The following is an 11,809-nucleotide window of genomic DNA, read 5'->3' as shown; positions in this document are numbered from 1 at the left end:
ATATATATATAGCATACAAGGTACTCTGTCACACAACTCTAATTACCACTCTAGGTAAAGTATAGTGAGAAGACTCACCTCGAAGGATATCTAGTAAGCTCTCGTGCTCGACGTCCTCGATCTAGCTTCCGCCTACCAACATGATAACATCTCTAATCAATACTTTTCTATTGTCCTCATCTCTAAAGAATGGGTAGAAGACCATTCTACCCCTCCCTGACCTCTCTCGAATCAGCTTGACCAAAACCCCATGGTCAACTGAAGTCAACTCTAGTCAACGGTCAGACTTTGACCAGACTCGTCGAGTGCACTCGAGTGACTCGGCGAGTCCATGCGTGTCCTCTGAATCCTCAAAAAGCCTCACTCGACTCGTCGAGTTAACCTTTCACTCGACGGGTTACCACTGGCCACGAATCGCAGGGCAACCCGACTCGACTCGTCGAGTCCCCATATGGACTCGGCGAGTTCCCTCCATGGCAACACTCAAAAGACCTTCTGAGGTCAGATCTGTTTCTCTAACTTATAGATCTGGCCTTCTTACACCCAATAATCACGTAAAGGTTCAATCTTTAAGCTCATGCAACACTCTTATGCCCTTATATGAAGAAATAGCTCCTAAAATGGCAACCTATATCCATAACCCCAAAGGGACTGCATAAAGCTGGAAGATTGGGACTCTCTGGACCTCCTAAGGTCCAGATCTAAAGCTTATTCCACATTGGGACCTCGTACACCTCATATTCCTTAAAAGAAAAGGGGTCAAGAAACCCTAGATTCATGCAATCAACACCATACAAAAGGAAAGGTCCGATTCATTACCTCAAAGTGAAGCTCTTTTCTTCAAAGTCTCAGAATGTCAACCTCCTCTGGTCCCTCATGCTAGAACCCTCCTTCTCCTTTGCAATGACACACCAAAAAGGCTCAAGATGGCTCTTCTTCACTCTCTAAGCTCTCTGGTTTGAAAGGAGTCTCTCAAGGGTGTAGGTGGTCGCCACTACAGGCCATAAGGACCTTTAAATAGGTCCCAAACCCGAACAATTAGGGTTTTCCTTAACAGCGCTGACTCGGCGAGTCAGATACCCGACTCGTCGAGTCCCCTCATTAAACTGGTCACCGAGTCACGATTCTACTCGACGAGTTGAGGCGTCAACTCGTCGAGTCACTCCTCATAACTCAAGAAGAAATACTCAAATTGTCATGCCTGGAAATCCGGATGTTACAAAAACAAGCCTATATAAATGAATATCAAACGCCGGGTGACCAAAATATTGGAAAATTTTGTTCAATAATTGAACCGGTCACCCTTCTCAGATTGTTGCAGCTGGAAATTTGCCTGCCATTTTTGTTTTTTTTTGTTTTTTGTTTTTTTTGTTTTTTGTTTTTTTTTTTTGTTTTTTTGTTTTTTTTGTTTTTTTTGTTTTACAAGAAAACCCCTTTGACTCAAAATTTGGTTCCCAAAAGTGTGTAAGTGGAACCGGAAGGGTACTAATATAATCCGAATGGTCTAAGTGTGAAAATGACCATGTGTGGAGCATAAAGATGTAATGTAAGCTCCTTTCCAAACTTGCAATTTTTCAAAAATAAAGAAAATGCCCTAATGTGGGCTAAAAGACACTCTAAAATCCTAAAAAAAATTGCGAAAAGATATGGTGATGTAAAGAGACCGGATATGGATTCTACTCGGGGACAAGCACCAGTGCTTCATCTTAACGGTTCAAACATGATCAAGTGTGTTCCTCTCGGCGGTAGTGACCGCAAGGCTAAGACATCCATTGCTATAGTATATCCTACAGTTGTTAGTATTGTATGCATAATTCTTCATGAAAACTACCTGGCCATGATCACTTACCCCTTTAAGCTACCAGCATCTGATCCCAAGTATGAAATCCCAAACTGGAGCTAGTGGTCCCGGTTCGATGGGTGAGATTACAACAAGATCCTGGACCAATAATGATACAATAACTGTGAACCTGTTCCATGACATCCAAGGGAGGTGAGAATAAACAGACAACAAAAATGCATGAATGCTAATGCCCTAAGCTAAATGCTATGCAAAAATAAAAGTGAAAAAGAAGAAAATAAAATCTTTTTGGAGGTTTATAAAAAAAATGAATGCAATTTATACTAAAATGCTATGCAATCTAATTAAAATGCATGATAAATTAAAAATACAAGGAAAAGGAAATGCCCCACCCCAAGCTTAAGAACGAGCATTGTCCTCAATGCTTAAGGTAAGGGCAGAAATGACCTAAATTGGGGGATCAGGCGGCGGGAAATGCCCGTGGCGATAGTGGTAGTCCCACATATCCTGGACCTGGCGGGAAATAGGTGGGAAGGACTGCTCCAGCCGATCGACACGGGTCGCCACATCTCGGATGACTCTGGTGTTCTCCTGCGTCTGGGTGTCGATGCGCTGCACCGTGGAGAACATTGTGGCTAATTGGTCAAAGAAGACAGGGGGAAGTATGGTGGGATCTCGTGTCCCCCTTGCTGATGCGGCTGGTTAAAATGCTGTGGAGGGGCCTGGAAGTGGTCATGCTGATACATCGGCTGTTGCACTGAAGGCTGGTCAAAATGGTCTTCAGCCTCAGGCATCTCGTCGTCCTCTTCGTCATCTTCTTCCTCAGGCTCCTCTGCGTTGTCACCCTCATCCTTGCCGAATTCTGGAAGAACACCTGCTTGGGTCAACTGATATGGAGGAAGCCAAGTGTCGGGGTCGTCTGTGTCGAATGAAGAACCGATCCAACTTGGAAGGATGTAAACCGGGGTTTTGTCAGAGTCTAACCAACTATACGTGCGGGTTCCCCGATCGAGCAACATCTCCATCCGTATAAGAGCGTCGCAGTCTAGTAGGAAGTTCGGTGGGGTGTTGACAGGTATGTACTCGGGAGCAGGGAAGTCTAGGCCGACGGCTCGACCTATGATAGTGATAAGTCCCCCGATGAAAATTTCCCCCGTAGTGCGCTGACATATGGAGTCACATTTGTCTAAAAGGAAGGATGAAAAACTGAGGGAGAGTCTACGCCTCATGCTCCTGAGGAAAAATAGCTCACGTATGTTGATTTGACCGGGCTCGAGGCGCCCGAAGATGCTTGTCGTGAGAACTCGGTGAGCAATTTGCCAGCAGGGGTGAACGATGTGCTTGGCTCCCTGTCGGCTTGGGTTGAAGGTAGTGAGACCGGAAATCTGCATCCAAAAGCATGCATCCGGGTTACGGAGAAACTCTTGGTACTCTTGATGTTGGGGGCGGGTGCAGTCTGGATCGTCAACACCCATGATGGAATCAAGCTCTGCGTATGTGAGCCTATGGTACTCCCCTTTCAACTGGAATGTGAGGACTTTCGCAGCATCATCTCGTGCATATGTGTTAAGAAATTCCATTGTGGGTTCCTCGTAAGTTCAGTCACAGAGTCTAAGAAAACCACGCCAACCCATTCTTTGGAACAGATCTGATACGCCATCGTGCACCCCAAGCTTTTTCATGGACTTTCTATGGTAGAATTTTGTCGGCCGGATTGTGCGACCCCGAAGGTTGGAGCGATAGGTTTTGATTTCAGCATTGGTAAGGGAAGGATCACTTCCCTCTGCTCCTCCTTTTTTTTGTTTGCCGGCTGCTTTGCGTGATGGACCGGCGACATTTTTTTTGCGGGTTAGGATCAATGGATGATGCATGGGTGCGTGCCCGAGCTGCGATTCTGTCCATTTTCAAGACCTGCAATATCCAAAACAATTCACCAAAGTAATCCCTCACCTCACCACTCTCAAATCAATGGAACTAATTTTTTTTTTTTTAATTTTAAACCGAACACAAAAATTCCAATAAATAATTGCACCCAACTTTTGACAATTCAAAATGGTTTCAAACAACACCACTTGGTTTATTTGACAATTCTAACAAAAGTTCGGCAATATTTCTAGACAAAATGAGCAAATCCCAACCAAAGTTGAAGTAAATTTTGAACAAATTCCCAAGCAAATTAACCAATTTCAACTATTCTCAAACCAATTTTTTCAAAATAAACCGGGCAATAACTAACGATCCTAGGCAATTTTCAAATCATAATTGGATGCAATTATAGTATTAGAGCAATGCAATGTAATAAAAACCAAGGAAAGAAAATACCCGATTCAATCGTTTTTGTCCCAAAAAATTGAGCTTGAACCCGGAATCCGCTACCGTGCACCCCAAGCTTAGTGGTTGTTCGTGGGTGCCAAAATGCAAGACTTGTTCACTAAAACAATATTTTGAACTTGATTTTTGCGAAAAATCCGGCGGCGGATCGTGGTGGCTCAAAATTTCCGACGAAATTTTTGATGAGATTTTGAGGTTTTGCTCGGTTAGATGTATAGAGCTTGGAAAAAGAAACACTTTGGTGGTGTCAGAATCGCGAGAGGTGGCCGGAGTTGGCCGGAAAATGGTCGGAAAGCGGCGAGGTGGGTGGTGGTGGCGCCCCTAATTCCGGCGGTGGATCGGAGGAATTTTTGGGTGGGGTTTGTATAGAATGGAAAATGGTGAAGAATGGCGGTGGTCTCGCCGGATTCTGACCGGTAGAACTCCGGAAAATTGAATTTTAGTGAGAGGTGGGTGTTTGTGTGTTCTTGAGAGCTTGAGAGAAATGGTGAGGGTTTGATGGGATAAAATGAAGAAGATGAGTTGCTGGAGGTTTTCAATCCATATTCAAGTGTGGTCAACACCCGGTCAACGTTGGTCAACTCATTAAAGTACCTGGTCAACGAAAGTCAAAGGCTGGTCAACAAAATGAGAATTGGTCGTCAGGCAGCACGCGGGTCGCGCAGGGGGGGCACGCGGGTCGCGCAACCTATGCAGTTACGAGCCTTCTTTGTGTCACAAGTTCGAGGCCGGCCGCGCACACCAGTCGTGCACCCGTGCGCGGGTTGCGCAGGCTGCAGCTCCCGGTTTTCGATTTTTGTCCGTTTTCTTCCGTTTCTTCACTAGTTTTTGCCTTGGAAGGTCCCAAACATCTAAAAACTCTTGAATGAATCAAAATTAACTCCAAAAGACACATCAAAACATCTTCAAAAATTCTTTATTCGAACGTAAAAACATGAAGGCATAAAGCTTTCCAAAAATGCCCCTCTTTAACGTCTTTGGCGAGACGTCCTTCTAGCTTGATTCAACACATTGGGACATCCAAATGGATGATGTCAAGAGCATTTGCATTAAAATCTTCATAGAATGGCTTCAATCGGTGCCCATTGACTTTGAAAATTTGTCCCGTTTCTTCACTTTGGATTTCCACCGCCCCATGGTCAAAAGTCTTTATCACAACAAAAGGGCCAATCCACCTTGATCTTAATTTGCCCGGGAATAACTTGAATCATGAATGGTAAAGTAAGACCCTATGCCCCGGTTCAAAATGCTTCCGGTTGATGGACTTGTCATGGAAAAGTTTCGTTTTCTCCTTGTAAATCCTTGAGTTTTCATAAGAGTCATTTCTCAACTCTTCTAACTCTTGGAGTTGAAGCTTCCTATGTCTTCCCGCCTCATCAATATTGAAATTACATTGTTTGACCGCCCAAAATGCATGGTGCTCCAATTCGACGGGAAGATGAAACGACTTTCCAAAAACCAACCTAAATGGGGACATTCCTATCGGGGTCTTGTAAGAGGTCCGGTAGGCCCATAAGGCATCATCAAGCCTTAAACTCCAATCCTTTCTTGTCGGATTCACTGTTTTCTCAAGAATACTCTTCACTTCACGATTCGAAACCTCCGCTTGACCGTTTGTTTGAGGGTGGTAGGCGGTAGAGACACGATGGGTCACATTGTACTTTCTCAATAAAGCCTCCATCATCGTGTTGCAAAAATGTGTCCCTCTATCACTAATCAAAGCCTTAGGCACACCAAATCTCACAAAGACATTAGATTTTAAAAAGTCAATAACCGTTTTGGCATCATCCGATCTTGTGGCTTTGGCCTCAACCCATTTAGAGACATAGTCAACCGCAAGCAATATGTAAATGTTGCCAAATGAGACGGGAAATGGGCCCATAAAATCAATCCCCCATACGTCAAAAATTTCACAAACAAGGATTGGATTTTGGGGCATTTGGTTCTTTTGCGAAATGTTCCCCGTCCTTTGGCACCGTTCACAACTTTTGCAAAACAAGTAACAATCACGTGACATGGTTGGCCAAAATAGTCCACACTCAAGGACCTTTCTCAAGGTCCGGTTAGGTCCGAAGTGTCCCCCACAAGCAAATTCATGACAAAATTGCAATATGGATTGATGCTCTTGTTGGGGCACACATCGCCTAATAATTTGATCGGGACAATGTTTCCACAAATAAGGTTCATCCCACACATAGTATTTTGCATCACTTTTCAATTTATCTTTTTGAGCACGTGTGAATGTGTCAGGATACCTTTTCGTGACCAAAAAGTTAATGATATCGGCATACCAAGGAGTAGATTGAGTAAGGGAAAAGAGATGCTCATCCGGAAACTCGTCCCGCAACGGGAGAGGAGTTTCATTTGAAGTGATTCGGCTTAGATGATCGGCAACAAGGTTCTCGCATCCACTCTTGTCTCGGATTTCCAAATCAAATTCTTGCAATAATAAGATCCACCGGATGAGTCTTGGCTTTGCATCTTTCTTTGTCATCAAGTACTTGAGAGCTGTATGATCCGAATACACTATAACTTTGGTGTCAAGTAGGTATTGTCGAAACTTCTCCAAAGCGAACACTATGCCCAATAGCTCCTTCTCCGTGGTAGAGTAGTTGCTTTGAGCATTGTCTAGTGTCCTTGATGCATAATAGATCACGTGGGAGGCTCTTCCATTCTTTTGACCCAAAACGGCGCCAATAGCATAATTGCTTGCATCACACATGATCTCGAAAGGGAGATCCCAATTTGGTGCTTGTATGATGGGAGCGGATGTAAGCAACTCTTTGAGCTTGTCGAAAGCTTCTCTGCACGCCTCATTGAACTCGAAATCAACATCCTTCTGCAAGAGTTGGCACATTGGTCTTGTTATCTTTGAAAAGTCCTTGATGAATCTTCAGTAGAATCCGGCATGACCTAAAAAAGAAAGAACTTCCCGAACACAAGTCGGGTAAGGTAAGCTTTGAATAACATCGATTTTTGCCTTATCTACCTCAATTCCTTTCTTTGACACAATGTGACCCAAAATGAGACCTTGACTCACCATGAAATGACACTTCTCAAAATTTAAAACCAAATTTGTTTCAATGCATCTTTTCAAAATTTTGGTGAGATTGGTCAAACATTCTTGAAACGAGTTCCCATATACCGTAAAGTCATCCATAAAAACCTCAATTATGTTTTCGACATATTCGGAAAAGATACTAACCATACAACGTTGGAAAGTGGCTGGGGCGTTACACAATCCAAATGGCATTCTCCGGTATGAGAAAGTGCCAAATGGACATGTAAATGTTGTCTTTTCTTGGTCTTCCGGTGCCACCGGGATTTGGTGAAAACCGGAGTACCCGTCTAGACAACAATAATGATATTTCCCAGCCAACCTTTCTAACATTTGGTCGATGAAAGGTAATGGAAAATGATATTTTCTTGTGCTTGCATTGAGTTTGCGGTAGTCAATACATACTCTCCACCCGTTTTGCACGCGGGTGGGGACCATCATACCTTTGTTGTTCTCGACTACCATGATTCTCGTCTTCTTTGGAACGACTTGCACCGGGCTCACCCATTTTCTATCCGAGATTGGATAGATCATCCCCGCATCAATTAGCTTCAAAATCTCTTTCTTCACAACTTCCATCATAGGCAGGTTCAATCTTCTTTGCGCATCCCGACTCGGCTTGCATTCATCCTCCATCGAGATCTTGTGCATACAAGTGGAGGGGCTCAATCCCTTGATATCCGCAATCGTCCAACCCATGGCTTCCTTGTGTTCCTTCAACACCTTGAGGAGTTTCTCTTCCTCAAATTCGGTTAGATGAGTCGAAATGATAACCGGAAGAGTCTCATTCTTGCCCAAGTAAGCATACTTCAAATGTTGAGGTAGGACCTTTAATTCCAATTCGGGTGGTTGAACAAGGGATGGAGACAACTTCGTATGGGTTGGGGGCAACTCAATTTGCTTGACATCAAATCTTGTGGATTTCTTCACCTCTAAATTATTTACCAACTTCTCAACCTCTGGATCCAAAGAATAAAGCTTTAATTGCTCGGCTAGCTTCCCACAATCAAATCCCTTGCTTAAAATCATTTCCAACACATCGCCATTAGACAACTCGAACAATTCTTGGGTTAGTGGCTCAACAACATCTACAAAGTACAAAGATGAAACATCACTAGGATATCTCATAGCATCATAGATATTAAAGCTTATTGTTTCACCATCAAACTCCATTGTCAAACTTCCCGCATATACATCAATCTTTGTTCTAGCCGTTTTCAAAAATGGTCTCCCAAGTAAGATTAGAGCCGATTTGGAGGACACTTGCTCATCTAGATCAATCACATAAAAATCTGCCGGGAAGACCAATTGGTTCGCTTGCACCAAAACATCTTCCAAAACACCTCTAAGAAAGACAATCGATTTGTCCGCAAGAGAAATTATGACACCGGTTTCACTTAGAGGTCCAACATTCAACGATTTATACACCGAATATGGCATGACATTGATAGAAGCACCAAGATCAAGCATAGCACTACTAAAAGTGACGTCCCCAATCTTGCAAGGAACCATAAACATTCCGGGATCTTTGCATTTGGGTGGAAGTTTCCTTTGTAAAACCGCGGATGCATTTTCATTCATTGAGATTTTCTCGTTTCCCTTCAACTTTCTTTTGTTGGTGCAAAGCTCTTTCAAGAATTTTGCATATCTAGGAATTTTTTTGATTGCATCAAGCAAAGGAATGTTTACTTCCACCTTACGGAAGGTGTCCAAAATCTCTTTCTCCTCCATGTTCTTCTTTGAGATTGCAAGTCGGGAGGGGAATGGTGGTTGAGTGGCTATTAGAGTCACTAGAGGGGTTGTCTTCTTTGGGACTCCGGCTTGTGCATCATTCTTGACTATAGATTCTTCAATGGGAATGACTTCTATTTCTTCCTCTTCATCCCTTGGCTTCTTCTTTGAACTACTTTCTCCCATTTGTTTGCCACTTCTCAAGGTCACCACATTGACATTTGGATTCTTTTCGGTTTGAGAAGGGAGTTTTCCATGGGACTCCAACTTGCTTATGGATGTAACTATATCTCCCATTTGTGCTTCAAGGTTGGAGATACTAATCCTTGTTTCTTTTTGGAATTGTTGGGTACTAGTGGCTAAGGATTTGATAATGTCTTCAAGAGACATTCCGGAGCTACTTGGTTGGGATTGAGGGGGTTGTTGATGATGATGTGGAGGATGCGGTTTGGATTGATAGTGTGGTTGTGGATGTTGGTAATGAGGTTGTTGTGGTGGGTAGGAAGGTCTAACCAATGCATTTTGAGGCAATGGTCTTGGGTTGTAGCTCATATTGGGATTTGGCTTCCAACTTGAATTATATGCATTTTGGTAACCGGATGGCTTGTTGTGATAGTTTTGGAACTCTCCCGTGGCATTTACATGTTTCGCATCTTCTTGAAGAATGGGACACATATCCGTAGGATGTCCCATTGTTGCACATATTCCACAAACCATCACTTGTGGAGTTTGTCCCATCGCTAGCTTTTGAACAACAGAGGTTAAGTCTTTGATTTGAGACTCTAGGTTTGATGCTGCCACTTCATTGACTTTGTGTTGTGTATCTCTTTTCATGTCTTGGCGCGGGCCAAAGTTTTGGGAATTTGCAGGTATGGTGTTGAAAAGTTGTCTTGTTTGTTCTGGAGTTTTACTAAAGACATCTCCACCACTCGAGGCATCAACTAGTCTTCTCTCCATTGGTAACAATCCCTCATAGAAGTGTTGAATGAGGAGTTGTTCAGGAATTTGGTGTTGTGGGCAACTATAGCACAAATTGTTGAACCTCTCCCAATAATCATGAAAAGTCTCATTTTAACCTTGGCGGATTCCACAAATCTCATTTCTAAGACTTGAGACTCTTGAAGCGGGATAGAACTTGTCAAGAAAAGCTCTTGCCATATCGGTCCATGAGTTGATTGACCCCGGTGGAAGATAGAATAACCAATCTTTTGCTCTATCGACCAATGAAAAGGGGAATGCCCTTAGCTTGATTTGGTCATCGGTTGACCCTTGTGGCTTCATACTAGTGCAAATAATGTGGAACATCTTCAAGTGCTTATGAGGGTCTTCATTCTCCAATCCATGAAAAGTTGGGAGGTGATGGACTAAAATTGACTTCAATTCCGAACTTCCTTCCAAAATCGGTTAATTGATACCGGTTGGAGTTTGTGTAACATCGGTTTCCATCATTTGCCTCAATGTTCTTTTGGGAACTTCTCCTCCGTCCGTCATTGCAATTGGTTCGATAATGGGTAGATTTTGTTGTAGAGGTGGTGTTTCGGGAATTTCTTGGTGAGGGTTGGGACTAGAATCGGGTTCCGTATCACTTGATGAAGCAGGTTCAACCTCCGGATCCCCGTGAGGATTAGAAGTTTGACCACGTTCAATTCGCTTTTCCTTCACCAAACGCCTTGCTTCTTTTTCAATTTCTGGGTTGTAAATCAAGTCACCTGTACGCTGAGATCTGGGCATAGAGAAATAAATTGATTAAAAATAAATCAATCCCCGGCAACGGCGCCAAAATTTGGTGGTTGTCGAAGCCAACAAAAATAAATAACCCTAAATATTACACACTAAAATAGTGTATAGTGGTAAAGGGATCGAATCCACGGAGATTGGTTCAATTTTATAACTCTATGAAAAATCTCTTTGTAAAAATACTTGGAAAATGATAATAAATTAAAAATGGGGGGGGGGGGGGGGTTGGTGTTTTGAAATACTTGAAACAAACTAGAATTAAACTATGATTTAAATAGACAATTTCAACTAAATAAGAGTTTGATGTAAAATCAATAAGAGAAGGATGGTTGACTTAAGGTTTCCTCACTTTGACTTTTGATGAACATATCATTAGAATCCAATGGTGCAATACTTGATTTAAATCCTTAATTTGGCTATAGTAATCCAAGGAGCTTGAGATTACCTAGACTTTTCTTAGTTGTTGAAATGGTTAGAGAAGCTCATAACAATTTCCTTAGTCAAAGTCACTAATTCCAATAAGCATGTAATTAGTGAAAGTCAACTAGCATTAAGAACCAAAAAGTCACCAAATCCAAGAGGAGTCAAATGCTTTCACTACCATGTTGGAGAAAATGTTTTTATGATTGTGTGAAGCAAAAACAACACAAAAATCATTTGTTGCTTGCTAATTTGAGGATCCTTTACTTAGTCAAGAAATTAGCCAACTAATCACCACAAACACATTTAAACTCATGAATAAAAACATACAAGTAGTGATAAGATGTTAAAACACAAAACATTCCCATAAAGATTTAAGAGCATGTTCATGGATTCTTCAACATTCAACAAAAGTTCAAAGGATTCAACAAAAATCAACCAAGATTAGTTTAGCCAAGCATGGCTAAACTCAAAGAAACAAAGTTAGAGAAGATTGTACCAAACATTTAACAAGAATCAAGAGGTGAAAAGATGATGTTCTTGAGGTGTTCTTGGCTTTCAAAAATCTTCAAAACTCCAGAGAGAATGCTCAAAAGTCGGATGTCTAAGAGTGTGAAAAAGTGGCACACCAACCTTCCCCGTATAGCTCAAAAGAAGAATTTCTGAAATTGCCCCTGCAGGGGGTTGCGCGACCCGCATGCTGTTGCGCGGGTGGTCCCTGGATGTAGCAT

General features: G+C 42.4%; 1 protein-coding gene across 1 annotated transcript; it reads right to left on the bottom strand.

Moving 5' to 3' along the window:
* Window positions 1-4,338: 4,338 nt before the first annotated feature.
* LOC145131560 (uncharacterized) lies at window positions 4,339-9,878 on the bottom strand. The gene is made up of 7 exons (XM_079066234.1): window positions 9,547-9,878; window positions 7,634-9,429; window positions 7,278-7,516; window positions 7,122-7,184; window positions 5,361-6,971; window positions 5,143-5,279; window positions 4,339-4,726 (listed from the first exon to the last, which is right to left on the bottom strand). Exons 1-7 carry the CDS (start codon window positions 9,876-9,878, stop codon window positions 4,339-4,341), a joined length of 4,566 nt encoding a protein of 1,521 aa, XP_078922360.1.
* Window positions 9,879-11,809: the final 1,931 nt, after the last annotated feature.

Source organism: Lactuca virosa, chromosome 8 (genome assembly GCF_052849685.1).
Source record: "Lactuca virosa cultivar CGN04683 chromosome 8, Lactuca_virosa_CGN04683_v6, whole genome shotgun sequence".
Lineage (NCBI taxonomy): Eukaryota > Viridiplantae > Streptophyta > Magnoliopsida > Asterales > Asteraceae > Lactuca > Lactuca virosa.
Note: the sequence above shows the minus strand (reverse complement) of the source record. Positions and strands in the feature narration are given on the sequence as shown.